Below are 14,879 nucleotides of genomic sequence, written 5' to 3' on the forward strand. Positions count from 1 at the left end.
TTTGAGGGGCAAAACAACGAGCAAGGAAAGAGAGAGAAGGGACGGAAGCCGTCTCCCTCTCTCCTGCTATTCACCCTTCAGCTTCCTTCGCCGTCGTCGCGGGTCGTCGTCGCGGCTTAACGAAGAAAGAACGAGCAAGGAGATGCCCATCGGAGCAGCGGACGATGGCGGCCGCCCGCCTGCGTCGACGGCGGTGGCCATCGACAAAGACAAGAACAGCCAGCAGGCGGTGAAATGGGCCATCGACCATCTTCTCCTCGGCAGCTACGCCGTCATCCTCATCCACGTCAAAACCAAGCCCCCACTCAACCGTAGGTACCCCTCCCCCTTTGGTTGCTCATGCGTACGAACATGTACCCGAACGCCTTCTTCCTCATGCGCCCGTTGCTCCTAATTCTCGTCTCTTACCTTTCGTCGTCGTAGCTGGTTGGTGTACATGACTCGGTTGTTGTTGCTGCAGATGAAACCACCTCCGATGCGATCCGAGAACAAGCGGAGAACGAGATGTCACAGCTGTTTCTCCCCTTCAGGGGATTCTGCGCTCGAAAAGGGGTGAGTAGCAGTTGCCCTCGGAAGCCACAATTTCTCCTCCTTTTCCCTCGACATTGTTCTGCAATAGCATCGATCGAACATGATCTTAGTTCATAGATACGTATGGCTGAAGCATATCATACCTTCAGGTGCACATGACGGAGGTCGTACTGGAAGACAACGACGTGTCGAAGGCCATCATCGACTACATCAATGCAAACTACATCCAGAACATCGTTGTCGGTGCCTCCAGCAGAAATGCACTGACGAAGTACCGCCACTTCTTCGTAGCCTCTGCAATCTATGAATCTCTCGTATTTGTTTTCCAACAGAAGAAGAAGAAATCTCTGGTTTGGCTTTGCAGGAAGTTCAGGAACCCTGATGTGCCCACAAACATTGGTAAGCTGGCGCCGGAGTTTTGTGCAGTTTACGTCATATCGAAGGGGAAGCCGGTGACGGTCAGGACGGCGAAAAGCCCACCTCCTCTTGCCGGTGTTCTTCCTCCACAACCGTCGGTTCTGGCTAGCCCTCAAATGGCAGACCCTGATGACTCGATCAAGTAAGACAAGTCGGTGTTTTGATCGTTATCACCTGTTCATGAAAGCATGTCATGGATGGGTAAATGGCATACCGTGCTGTTTTAGAACACCATTCATGAGGGCGGGCTATCGAGGGACAATGGCACCGGGAACACCAGATAGAAGGTCCTTCGAGAGGAACATGGAGCATATAAGGACACCGTCGCGGGAGCGCCCGCTGTTGGGAGGCAGAACACCACCCGGCAACGTGTTGCTCGACGGCATCGACTCTTCTCACCGCCCGCCGAGGCCATCCGCCTCGCGCGATATGATCTTCGACGACCTGGACTTCCAGGGGGGCACCGGGTTCCAGTCCATGGACTTCGGCTCGATGGAGATCTCATCGACCTCGTCGGACAGCCCCAAGGGTTCCCTCTCCCCTACTTCAGGTGTAGGTGCTCCGATCGTTGTTCTTGCGCACATCTTTTAACGTCTGTTCCGCGGTGAAAGCTTCTTCCGATGCTAATGTAGGCACAGCGAGACTTGGAGGCCGAGATGAGGAGGCTGAAACTGGAGCTGAAGCAGACGATGGAGATGTACAGTACAGCCTGCAAGGAAGCCATCTCAGCCAAACAAAAGGTGAAAGTCTTGACCAACTGAGGGATGCGGTCGGTGATAATAAGCTCACGAGGCGCCGTGATGCAGGCGAAAGAGCTTCACCAATGGAAGCTGGAAGAAGCCCGCAGGGTGGAGGAAGCAAAGCATGCCGAGGAGATGGCCCTTGCACTGGCAGAAATGGAGAAAGCCAAATGCAAAGCCGCGGTAGAGATGGCGGAAGCGGCGCAGCGGATTGCGGAGCAGGAGGCGAGAAAGAGGATGAACGCGGAGATGAAGGCCAAGCGCGAAGCAGAGGAGAAGGTCAAAGCGTTGGATGCCTTGGCCATGACCGACCTCCGGTACCGGAAGTACAGCATCGAAGAGATCGAGATCGCCACCGATCAGTTCTCCGCGAACCTCAAGATCGGTGAAGGCGGATACGGGCCAGTGTATAGAGCTTGTTTGGACCACACGCCCGTCGCCATCAAGGTCTTGAGGCCTGATGCTGCACAAGGAAGGAAGCAATTCCAGCAAGAGGTAGCCACAGAAAGAGAAAAACGGGTTGTTTATATGCCATTGCTAACCTTGTTATGTCGACGATGGAAGTTACTGGTGGTGATCGAGCTGTTTGCAGGTTGAGGTACTGAGCTCCATACGGCACCCCAACATGGTGCTGCTGCTGGGGGCCTGCCCCGAGTACGGATGCTTGGTGTACGAGTACATGGACAACGGGAGCCTGGAGGACCGCCTCTTCCGGCGAGGCAACACTCCGCCGATACCATGGAGCGTGCGGTTCAAGATCGCTGCAGAGATAGCCACCGGGCTGCTCTTCCTGCACCAGGCCAAGCCGGAGCCGCTGGTTCATCGGGACCTCAAGCCGGGCAACATCCTCCTCGACCGCAACTACGTGAGCAAGATCAGCGACGTGGGCCTGGCGCGGCTGGTGCCGCCGTCGGTGGCCAACCAGGTGACGCAGTACAGGATGACGTCCACCGCCGGGACCTTCTGCTACATCGACCCGGAGTACCAGCAGACGGGCATGCTCGGTACCAAATCCGACATATACTCCTTCGGCATAATGCTTCTGCAGATCATAACCGCCAAGCCTCCCATGGGGCTCACGCATCATGTGGAGAGAGCCATCGAGAGGGGATCCTTCACGGAGATGCTCGACGCCACCGTGAAGGACTGGCCGGTGGAGGAGGCGCTTGGGTTCGCCGAGCTGGCTTTGAAGTGCGCGGAGCTGAGGAGGAAGGACCGGCCAGATCTGGGGACGGTGGTGCTACCGGAGCTGAACCGGCTGCGGAATCTTGGCCATGCTTATGAAGATAGTTTCAGCGGCGGAGGGGGGAGCGGCATTCCCTCCACCGCCAGCAGCAACAGCAGCAGCAGCTTCGGCACTGGGCCGCCAACTTTGAATGGAAACCTTCGAGCCACGTCTCTTGCCAATCAGGTGCTGCACTCATCACCATTACAAGAGCTAAGCTCAGATCAGATTCTAATGGCAATTGCACTTGTGTTGACCAGGAGAAGGCTTTGAACACTCCAAACGTAGGGACGCAATGGAAATCTACGATGGACACAATGCAGCAGTGAAGGAGGGACGGAGTGTAAAGCTAGGAGGAAGCTTAGGGCAAAACACAAAAATTACCTTGGTGCATGTATGACATCTCATTGTTATCTCCATGGACATGAAAGGAAGGAAGTAAAACTCATATCGATCAGAAAGAAAGAGACTGGAATTTTGCACACGCACTCCACGGACGCATCTGTTTCCTGGTGATGTATGCTGCAGTGAAAACACTTGTATGCGTGGGCTGTAAATTAACATACAGGTCACGTAAAGCTTGAACTCCGGTCAAGAGCAATAAAGGTTGTCTGTTATCTTAGACAAGGCATCACGCAAATATAGTGCAGCAAAATTTCGAACAGCAATTAACGTAGTGATAAAGGAGGCGTAGTTTAGCAGAAAGAAAGCATGAGTTCTTCTCTCGAGCAAAGAAAACGTGAACATACAGCACGAATTCATCATGACCATGATCTACAAAGAAGATAATATATTTAACAGCCTAAAAACAAGCCCACGAGAGGAGGAACTCCTCAACCTGAAGAAAGAGAGACAAGGAAAATTATCCAAGTAGCATGCATGGAACAACAACCTAGGTAGATCTTCTACTAGAAGACTTAACTCTAATATAATTAGGCCGAAGAAGACTTTGGCAGGAATTATATGCACATCACATGTACTTGTAGGATCCCAAGGTGGAATCGATCATGCAACAGGTTAAGGTTACAGTAGAATCTTGGACAGTGCACCTTACTGCAGCTACTTGTTCCTTAAGCTATACATTAACCATCAAGAAGTCAACTGAGGTGGAGTGGTGAAATTGGAAATAGCCGTTTCTTGTGCCTAAGAGTTATCTTAAAGGAGAGGCAGCAGTTTAGAAGAAGCATAAGTTTCAGGGACGGACCTTGTGTGCTCTCTCTCCATGGTTTCCTACGGCACTGCATCTTTCCTTACACAAGCTGATGCGTTGTTGAGGAAGAACCTGATCTACCAGGTGCACATTTCACGATGCTCTGCCTCCTTGTTTCTCCATGTTTTTGTTGTCTTGTGTTGCCATGTACTTCCATTGTTCTGTCATCCTCTTCTACACTGCTGCGGTGGCTTGTTATGAATGTTCACATCTTTTTTCTCCTCTCAGTAACCCTGATATCTGTGGCTTTTGTTCATTTAACAAATATAAGAGAGAAGAAACCCGGTTCACAACTTTTACAAAGTTTTCTTTCTTGTATAAAGTTTAGAAAGTAGAAACAGCAACAGAAGAATTAAATGTCATACATCACAAATACTAAAGCCTAGCAAACCTGAGGCATTGATTAATTTCCTCTACATAGGTTAATCAATGTCAGAAATCATCAGTGAGAATTAGATGTTTATTTTTCAGTGCACAGGCATCATATACCGTACATATGATACCAATATCCAGGAAGAGTAGTTTGCTGATAGCTAAAAAGCAGAGAAGTTTAACCAGAATCCACCGTTTGTAGATTAAGTTCTCTGCAATTGAGTACAGAAATGTTTGATACATCAAGCCACTTTAGGCAGAACCATGCTGGATAATATAAAATTGATGTGTTGTTTGGGAGAGAAAGAAGAGCATATATCAGACAAAATTAGCTTCCTGAAACTTGTTCAGGCATCCTGACCAAACTTGAACAGGTGTGAAGCTAATGAGATCTTATCTCAGGTCAAAACTAGTGTGTTTTGAGAAAGATAATATTAATGCCCCCGTTAGCAATGATCATTGTGGAGACATAGCAAAATGATACAAGTTTTTACATTACCTAAATGATACGTGAGAAATACAATCATCAGGTAACAAGCTCTCAATATCTTTAGGAGTAATGTAGCTAAGGACTGGCAACTTACCCTTTTTGGTGCAGAGAAGAAACATCAAGCAGAACATCATTTTGACCATCTACCCGGTATTCCTCTGCTTGTTAATCATCTCCATCCAATCAGTTGTGAACAATGAACTGGACAAGCCCAGATACCATTGTGGCTGCAAATGTATCGATGCAAATGGATCGGGGACATGTCGCGATGTATGTGGAGTGCAGTTCTCAACTTCCATTCAGGCAATTGCTTGCCCAGTACCAAGACCCCAGGAGTGGCCTGCTCTAGTGCAGGTGCCCAGTGCTAAATATAGAGCAGTAAGGGCAGCCTCCCACAACTTTCGGGGCTTACCTGATGGCTCCTGCTTCAAGGATCTCTCTTGCGCAGCAACATCACTCTTCACTGGACAAAATGAATCCATTGCAAAAAGTAAGTCAGCTGAATTTCTAACAAGATTAGAAGAATTTGCATATTTTGAAGCAACAATCAGCAACCAAAATTCTATTTGCAGGTCTAGTGAAGAGGATACTCTTAAATTCAATTCCAGAGAACAAGGAAGATATTTCAAGCTTTGTTTCTGTAGCTTATCTTGTATGGATCTTTCTAATCTCAGTTCCTTATCTGAACCTCTATTTTTCGAAAATCTTAAGGTTCCAATTAACCGAAGTATGTTTCAGGGAACAAACAGCATTCCTGGTCCAGACAACTATGTAGAGCGCGGTCTACTCTCTCAATCCCCTGTGCACCTTATTTTACCTCTCTGCTCAGTAAAGTTTAACCTAACAGTTCCAGTAACTATAGGTGATGTTCAAAATAAAAAAGGCAGGTAGCATTACTTGGGAGAATTAATGAAACGAAATTGGAAGAACCATAATATTAGTTTCTTTCTTCGCAGAGGTCAACTGCATAAAAAACCTATATCTTTGGCGTGAAAATTCATCCATCATCAACGAAGAATTATTTCAAGGTTATCGGAAAGGAAATCCTGCTCATAAGATCAGCGAATATGTTGGAGGTCAGAGTAAAATAAATTAAGTTTGTAATAACAGGTATCAGCAGATTATGAAGGTATTCTAAATCTTGAATTCTCTTGCAGCTTATGATTTCCTGAATACAAGCAAAATTAATTTCAATGTAAATTTGTGGTACAACTCCACCTATAGCAATCGGGGCAAACCACGGCTATTGCGGGTACCAAGAACCTTGAATATGGTATGCATAACAATCCTAAAGACTCAGATTTTGATCATACAATGTGATGTTTAAGATTCTCTGTTCCTCTTCTATCTCTGTAGCCATAAGGCTACTTTAAGAAGGCTAACTTTTAGAACCACCCCCACCTCACTTCCAAAAAAGAAAAGTCACACAGACAGAGAAAATAAAAGAGGTCAGGAATGCTGAAAGTAAGAAATAAGAGGCTCAGATATAAGTGCATGGATCTAGTATTTGTGTTTATATATAACGTGCTTTCAAACAAACTAACAAATAGAAGTGTATGGCTTAATTTTCTTGGGGAACATGGTAACCTGAAGCATCTGAACAAAACTAGTAATAAGGAAGAATGGGACTGGTTTGAGTTTGTTTGAGTACCAAGTGGTTGCACACTTGAGACATGATTATACTTCATAAAGAATTACTAAATTTGAGTAATTTAGTGAAATTTTGACAGCACCAAGGAGTTTCATCCTTGACTAGCATCCCACTGCCTTATTCACAGCACACACATAAAATTTTATGGTCATTTTATATATTACCACTAAGAACTCTTAATGATGATATATTAATCCAAAAAGATATTCTTTCCATGCTTATAGTCATGGCCCCTTAGGAATGGATTGTTTATCAGTTAGCAACTACAATGTGGAAAAAAAATAGGCTGTATGCCAACAATAATTTATGTCCAGATTCAAAATTCAACATCCTTTTTGTTCATAAACAGTGTCTTATTTGGTTCAGGTCTCAGAAGATAAATAAAGAGAAAATATTTGTCTGGATAGGAATAAACTATAGAACTTCAAAATCATCACCAAGATAATCAGTTGAGAAGTAATGTATATATACCACATCACACCTAAATAATGCACCGATGATCCTAATTAACATCATAATCAAGATTTATGATATTAAATGTTTCCTAAGATGCAACATAGTGTCACATAAAGCATTCTAAAAAATTTTAAACTAATTCATACATAAAATTGATACATGTTTTACAGTATGATACATTTTTTTCAGTATAATACATTTAGAAGTGCACTGGACCGCCTTTTGGTATAAAACATTTATAACAAAAGATACACATCTAGCCGAGTAAACAACATCCTCTGTTAAACATTTTGTCTCCACTACAACGACTACTTAAATCAAGTTTCAAGTTACAGATTTATTAATTACTTCCATGGGAATCAATATCAACTATTTCTTTCATATCAGTTGAAATGTTTTTCAACCAGATGTTTCCATGTGTTTCCCAAACATTCAGGTCTCAAATGCATTTCTTCGCCAATTTAAGTCTTCGAAGAGTAGAATCCTTCTTAGTTATGTCAAAGAAATGCCCAAGGCAGGGACAAGGATTGCTCTGGACTTGTCAGAATTACTTGGTCCACTTCTTTATTCATGGGTGGTCCAGTTGCTATTACCTGTAAGCAGGATTCTTCTCATCTATTTTTTTTTTCAAATTATATAAAACTTTAGCAAACTTTGGGTTCGTTCCACGTGGTAACTTCATGTTCTTTCAAAACAAAACTAATCTCTAATTTTCTTTTATAAGGAAAAAACTTTGGTTGTTGCATAGCCTTTTTTTTCACTAATTTGGTCAGCAATATATTTGTTTCTGTAACATCACATATTACTAGATGAATCAAAGAAAGCAGGGATGGTCAACTTCAACCTATAAAGATGCAGATAATCAAAACATGATGCTAGCAATGTTCTCAAAGGAAAGATTTGCAACGTAAACCGTATTGTAACCTGGGTTGGTTTTCTAGACACCTCAAAATTCAAAAATTTACCTCTATGTTTGCTACTTGTCAGTGTATCTTTTCAAACTTGGTCCATGTCCTCGTCTTAGTCACTCATCATCTCATCAGAAACAAGTTAACTTATAGACAGAAAACTTTAAGAAATCCTCCAAGAAATACATTGTGAAAAAAACAAAAAGTTTCAAACACAATTTGAAGTTAAAACAAAAGCAAATTTTAGTATTTATCTCCATAGCAAACTTTGCCAATGGCACTTACAATCTCTTTGATGACAATGCAGGTCTTCTTGATTTCTCTAGTACATGACAAACAGCACATGATACGAATTATGATGAAGGTACATGGGCTTGGAGATGGACCATATTGGGTGATCACTTACTGCCACTTTTTGTCCATATCATTTCTTTATATGCTGTGGTTGGCTACTTTTGGATCTATCATAGGTATGTCAATCACCAGTCTAAGAATATCCTGGATTTGGAAAATGTTTTATACACTCAACGCTTTCTTGCTGGACATCCTTTCCAGGACTAGATATTTTCAGACTGAATAACTACTGTATCCAATTCTTATTCTATGGACTCTACATAAACCTACAGATTGTACTAGCCTTCTTGGCAGGGATTGGATTTTCTGATGTCCACAGTGCTGCAGGTAGTCTATATTCTCCATGTTTTTAGATCTATTACAGTAGTGACTTGCAAAAGTCATAGTTTAATAAAAATCTTATCCTCAGTTGTAGGCTACATTTATGTGTTTGGTTCTGGACTTCTGGGTTCCTTCCTTTTCCAATTTTATATTGAGCATCTAGACTTCTCAAGTAAGTTTTTAAATATTAAAAGAAATAAGAGACTGCAGAGTTCCATGTTATGATATCATTGGATGTGATTGAAGGAAAGACGCTATTCATCATGGAGCTAATTCCTGGTTTCTCATTGTACCGAGGACTATATGAGCTCTCACAATTTGCATTAGGAGGTCATTACCAAGGAACTTATGGTATGCAGTGGAAGGATTTGAGCGAACATGACAATGGCATAAAAGAAGTTTTAGTCATCATGGCATTAGAATGGCTGATTCTACTTTATGTATCATATTACCTTGATCAACTGGCACTTGCAAGGAATGGAGCATGCAGATATTCATCAATTTTCACAAGAAACTTCAAAAACAGGAGCATTCAACCCACGGTGCCAATCAAAATTCCCAGTTCAACTATAACTGTGGATCAAGAGAACTCTGATATTTTTGAAGAGGTAACCCCTGTCACAATTACTCCCTTCAGATGTGATTATTTCATTTACTAGATGCTTCAGCATCTTGTGATTTTCCGGACAGGTCTGCAAAGTTGAGAATTTGTTGAAAAAATCTACCGGAGGTCATCCTATTATTTTAAGTAATTTGGAAAAGGTTTATACGGGAAAGGATGGAAACCCAAACAAGCAGGCAGTTCACAGCCTATCCCTAGCAGTTGCAAAAGGAGAATGCCTTGGCATGCTTGGTCCAAATGGATCAGGGAAGACCACCGTTATCAACATGGTACCTACTTTGGATCCTATTTTGACATTGGAAACCAGAATCAATTAGAAAAATCCTAGACTGAAGACATAACATTGATATGCATGTAAGATAATTCTGGCTCTTTAATAGAGGAATCCTTATGGCTTCATTGACCACATTCAAGCTACAATTTGGACATAGGCCAATGTAATGGTACATATTCTGAGGACTTATCTATAGGGCTTCAGTGTTTCAGAAGAAGCAAATTTCCTAGCATACTTTAGAACATTTTAAGATCAAATTCAGCATGATAGGATTATTCCAGAGGTCTTCTATGATCAAACATGTCAACATTCCACACTTATTTCTATGAAAATTCTATGTGATATGCCTACTGCAATTCAAAATTGTCAAATACATTCACTTGATCATGGCACACAAACGAAGTTATGGAAATGAAGCTATAACTCAGTGAGTAATTCACATCCATGACAAAGAGAATGCACTGTTACCATAGTTACACACAGTAGATGAGAAATTAACTAGCTAATTCTCATAGTGAGATGGAGAATACATCCTAGAAGGAATGATAGCCAATTTCATTGATAACAATGTTGAATCTGATTTGTTGTACTTGCCTAGAAGGTCTAGTCTTGATGAGGTCCTTCAAGAAGCTTTCTTGACTTGTCCAAAAAACTGATTAATAAAAAAGAAACCATAATATGTCAAAGAACAGCAGATACTCTTGTTCTCTTTCTAAGAAATTTTCCACTACCAAGATTCCCAAGTTTTTTAGGAAAAGCTATCATCACTCTTGATAGGTTGGTTTTGCAAGGTAAATCCTCAGTGCATTGGATTAAAGTACTTGACAATCAGATCAAATAACAGTGCATACCTGAAAGTTGATTACTAACATAAACTTGTGTAGTGATAAGTTCCATGTTGCAATCTACATGTAACTAATTCTGGGTATACCTCTCTGTAGGTGACTGGACTGCTTCTTCCAACATCAGGAAGAGTATTTCTTAGCAACAAAGAAATAAGTTCAAGTATGGACAACATTCATACAAAGATCGGCATCTGCCCACAAAAGGAGTATGAGTCCCTCATCATTTTTCTTTTTTCTCATTTGCCCCTCATCTAAAGTAATAAGTTAAATATGATGTGCCCATGTTAATATACAAAATCATCTGTGACATTGAACTACTCCTGTGACAATGTTAAAGCAAAGCATCCATTGTTTACTGGCATTGACATTTTCACTGCAGCTTGCTCTGGGATAGTTTGAGTGGGAGGGAACACTTGATGTTCTATGGCAGGTTAAGAAATCTAAAGGGTCTGGAACTACAACAAGTAAGAAAAAGATCATAGTACCAACTTCATATTGTAGAATATACCTTGTTCTACAGTATCAAAATGCTTGCAAGCTTTTTAATATTCTCTTTCCGGCTGCTACTTACAGAAAGATAATTCCTAACCTTGATTGGGCCAAACAGGCAGTTGATAATTCACTCAGAAGCTTGGATCTTTATGAAGGCAATGTGGGTGATCACCTTGCAGGAACATATAGTGGGGGCATGAAACGGCGGCTCAGCGTAGCAATTTCCCTTATTGGAGATACACAGGTTTGTCTGAGTAATTAAGTCTTACCATTTTTATTTAGTTATCGTCCAGTATGTTCTTAAGTAATATTAATGGCAAATATTATACAAAGACATCACAAGCAGTTGGCCATGCAGGTTGTGCTTTTGGATGAGCCAACCACAGGTCTGGACCCAGATTCAAGGAATTACTTGTGGCACGCCATTAAATTGGCAAAGAGAGATCGGGCTATTATTCTTACCAGTAAGTTCGTACACTTGGATCTTGTTTAAATGTGATTGCAATAGCAAATCAGCCTAAATTACTTCAAGCTGACATAGATCCTCTTTAGGAAGACTTTAAGTATGTCATCAGCACCTTTTAGTAGTTTCTATTTGCTACAATGACTGTGTTGGATCTAATAATTAAAATGAGAAGTAAATATTTCTGTTGTATCATTTTTTTTTGCCTTCTTCATTGTACTTGAAACTAGGATTCGATCTCTTTAGTTTTACTTCCTCAATTTCAGAACTACAGACAAAAAATTGTTTTGTAACATCTAAAGAGTCTATTATTCCAGATTTTTAGTGTACTTGATTATCAGTTCTCGTAATTCAGAACTACAAGAAAATAAAGTATTATATTCCATTTCAAAGGGTCCTGGTTGTTCCGTGTTCTCTTTCATAGAGCGTTAGATTCTTATAATAAAGTGGTTTGAAGGAGAAGATAAATGATAACAATATTCCATTTCCAGTTTGAATTTAGCATGCATCACCATGATTTTCTTGCTGCAAAGCCTTTAGAAAGTTACTTGCACACAGCTAGGTGTGGAGCATAGAGAAGAAATGGACTGCTAAGCATAGGGAAAGAAAGCATCTGGATTAGCTACCAACTCCAATGAGATTTCAAAGAGGACTAAAAAGAAGTAAGAAATTGATAAGGACATAAAGAGGTTGTTTGATTCAGGCCTTAGTCCTTTAATGATTGATTAAGGTAAGACTTAAGCTTATGCATCTGCTGATCATCTTGCCTGGTCTCTTTAGATTAGAAAATTACGAAAGATAAAGTTAAGGTCAATGGATTATTTGCTTCAATCTTTTTACGCATTCCATATTTCATGAAACAATGGCATATAGATGAAGTAGGCATGATTTTTTATTTAAATTAGGTGTTAAACCCCACCAGCCTTGTTTATCAACAAAATGCACCATCCACCACCAGTATGGAACTAACCAAGGCATCACAATCTTTCCCACTCGAACCTAACATCATCATTAGGGTCTAAAATCTACAGATCAAAAATCATCTCTGAGGCTCCAATATAAGTTTCTCCCAAGAAAACTATGACTAGAATGTGCACAAGATAGTCCACATCTTGGCACGTGCTAACTCACGTGGGAAGCCAAAGTTGCTGTGGTACCAATTGTCAAAACCAAGCAATACACTAGACTGGCCCAATACTTTAGATGAAAACAAGCCTAAACCAGATGACTTAAAAAGCATAAACCCAAGAACAATTAGTAACAACAAACCATTAAGGGGAAAAGAAAACAAAAATAAATGAAATGATGGAATAGTCCTACACAACTACAGAGCAAAACAAAACAATGACTCCAGTTGCTTTTGTCCAAACCTGATTTCCTTGTAGACTGAGTATAAGAGAGGAGTCTAAAGAATTTCTCATCTTTTTCAAGATATATGCATCATGATACCATTCATATGAAAAATTGGCACTAGAAAAAAAAAATAGCCCAAGAACAATTAGTAACAACTAACCATTAAGGGCAAAAGAAAAGAAATGATGTAATAGTCCTACACGACTACAGAGCAAAGCAAAACAATGACTCCAGTTGCTTTTGTCCAAACCTGATTTCCTTGTAGATTGAGTATAAGAGAAGAGTCTAAATAATTTTTCATCTTTTTCAAGATATATGCAGCACGATACCATTCGTATGAAAAATTGGCACTAGAAAAAAAAAGTTAGCCACTGTGCTGCTTTGATCATTACCATCCATTGCTCCAAAGAAGAATATAGAATGATGATGATTATGTGCCAAATTGAGTTTCAACAAAGGGATGGAGCTCAGCACAAGCTGGGGAAGATTGGAGAGCCTGAAATGCAGCAAATATGTAGACAGGGAAGAGCTTTAGCATTTGTGTCCTTTTCCCAGGAGAATTGTTCACTTAAACTAAGAACATGAGGGTACAACAAGTAGAAACTAAATGATATATGCAACAACATGCTTAGGGCGCATATGTGTTATTCAATAATCCATGGAACACATTCTCTTTTAGAACCCTGACTACTGGCATGTGAAAACAAGGAAGACAACATTCAAAAAGATATTAATGTAAATTTGAGCAAGTATTATTGGCATTAATCATTGGAAACTAGTTTACTCGGTAGTATATCAGAAATTATGATCAATTGATGAACATATGCTAGAGCCACGATTCCAAAACTAATTATTTTCCAAATTGCCCCACATACTAATTTAGAATATTTTTGAATCACTTTACTCTTTATTTATTATATGATCCATAAAACATGTAAATTTTAAGGTGCTCCTCCATAGCTACAGATTTTGATTTCCAAAATGAACTATCATCAACAGTTTATGATGAAAAACTGGCCTTGACGAGGACAACTTGTACACATGAATGCAAATTGAGCAGACAAATCTATGATTGATATTTCTAACCTTCACTTAACTCAAATTGCAGCACACTTAATGGATGAGGCAGAGTTTCTTTGCGACCGTCTAGCAATCATTGTGAATGGCAGATTGCGGTGTGTTGGAAGCTCAAGTGAGGTGATTGATAAAACTTATTACCTATGACTCGACATTTATCTCTTGTTCTATGATTAAGTACAACATATGTAGAGCTACAAGATTAATATGATTCAAATGAATGCTTGCTAGAACTTCTACATGTCGGTTATCAACTATTTAGAGCAAGACATATCTATAAAATCTAAAAATATGAGGCAAGTTCATCCCTCATCAGAACATGAGGGCTGATGATATTGCTTCTCAAAAAAGTTCGATACCAAGAACCCAACAAAGTTACTCCAGCAAGTTAGCTAATTTCCAGAACTTATTCAGCAACCAATGAGTTGTTGGTCTCATCACTAAATGATACTACCACAGACCTCACATCACTAAGCAATTCCTTCACCAGTAAATGTATATAAATGTCTTTGTTAAGCATCTGGAACTCTTTACAAAGTTATAAAGCTAAAACATTCTCCTTTTCCATGAAATCATGCTTCAATTAGTTCACACAATTCTGGATATATTTGACAATAAACGAGTAGGTTTCACCTCACACCACCGGGCCAAATCTAGAAAATGAACCACGGAAGTGGAATTTTCATGTGAATGCATTTTGAATTTTTTTTTAATTGAAAATCTAGAAAATATGCAACTTTGCTTATTGCAGAATCATGCTAAAAAAAAGGCTTATTTTACATGCAACCATCCCTTTTCCAGTGCTTTCCTATGAAGTTTCTTTTTTAGTCACAACAAAGTTCAAGAAAACAACTCTTGCTGGTTATTGGAAATCTTTTCACGTACCTTTATGTATTACAGCTCAAAACAAGATATGAAGGATCGTATCAACTTACCATATCAGCAGATCCTATCAACAAGGACATTATTGAGGATATGGTGACTAGCCTCTGTTCAGATGCCATGAAGATTTATGATGTCATTGGGACCCAAAGATTTCGGCTACCCAAGCAAGTGGTAAGAGTTCAAGAGATCTTTA

At 40.5% G+C, this 14,879-nt stretch overlaps 3 protein-coding genes and 1 long non-coding RNA gene across 5 annotated transcripts; 3 read left to right on the top strand and 1 right to left on the bottom strand.

Moving 5' to 3' along the window:
- The first annotated feature begins 142 nt into the window (after window positions 1–142).
- LOC135581983 (U-box domain-containing protein 35-like) lies at window positions 143–3,473 on the top strand. Of its 2 annotated transcripts, none has more exons than XM_065119943.1 (9): window positions 143–311; window positions 461–552; window positions 681–802; window positions 896–1,090; window positions 1,176–1,500; window positions 1,581–1,688; window positions 1,755–2,183; window positions 2,281–3,099; window positions 3,174–3,473. In XM_065119943.1, the coding sequence occupies exons 1-9, from the start codon at window positions 143–145 to the stop codon at window positions 3,240–3,242; spliced, it is 2,328 nt and encodes a 775-aa protein (XP_064976015.1). In that variant the 3' UTR covers window positions 3,243–3,473. The 2 variants fall into 2 exon arrangements, with proteins under 2 accessions (XP_064976015.1, XP_064976016.1); XM_065119944.1 differs by having other exon boundaries at window positions 203–315.
- LOC135618757 (uncharacterized) lies at window positions 309–1,301 on the bottom strand. The gene is made up of 3 exons (XR_010489137.1): window positions 1,163–1,301; window positions 703–1,074; window positions 309–610 (listed from the first exon to the last, which is right to left on the bottom strand). It is a non-coding gene; the product is annotated as an uncharacterized LOC135618757 (long non-coding RNA).
- Window positions 3,474–4,090: 617 nt separating the features above from the next.
- On the top strand, window positions 4,091–6,024 carry LOC135618755 (ABC transporter A family member 3-like). The gene is made up of 4 exons (XM_065119947.1): window positions 4,091–4,207; window positions 5,094–5,475; window positions 5,558–5,637; window positions 5,724–6,024. The coding sequence occupies exons 1-4, from the start codon at window positions 4,136–4,138 to the stop codon at window positions 5,874–5,876; spliced, it is 687 nt and encodes a 228-aa protein (XP_064976019.1). The 5' UTR covers window positions 4,091–4,135; the 3' UTR covers window positions 5,877–6,024.
- LOC135618754 (ABC transporter A family member 8-like) lies at window positions 5,935–14,606 on the top strand (the record flags this gene model as incomplete). The annotated part of the gene is made up of 13 exons (XM_065119946.1): window positions 5,935–6,061; window positions 6,143–6,258; window positions 7,529–7,687; window positions 8,308–8,470; window positions 8,556–8,681; window positions 8,764–8,847; window positions 8,922–9,283; window positions 9,366–9,566; window positions 10,513–10,622; window positions 10,796–10,880; window positions 11,024–11,152; window positions 11,267–11,372; window positions 13,833–14,606. Coding segments are annotated over 13 exons (1,884 nt in total), but the record flags the coding sequence as incomplete, so codon positions are not given.
- Window positions 14,607–14,879: the final 273 nt, after the last annotated feature.

The sequence above is a fragment of the Musa acuminata genome, chromosome BXJ2-8 (assembly GCF_036884655.1).
Source record: "Musa acuminata AAA Group cultivar baxijiao chromosome BXJ2-8, Cavendish_Baxijiao_AAA, whole genome shotgun sequence".
In the NCBI taxonomy this organism is placed as follows: Eukaryota; Viridiplantae; Streptophyta; class Magnoliopsida; order Zingiberales; family Musaceae; genus Musa; species Musa acuminata.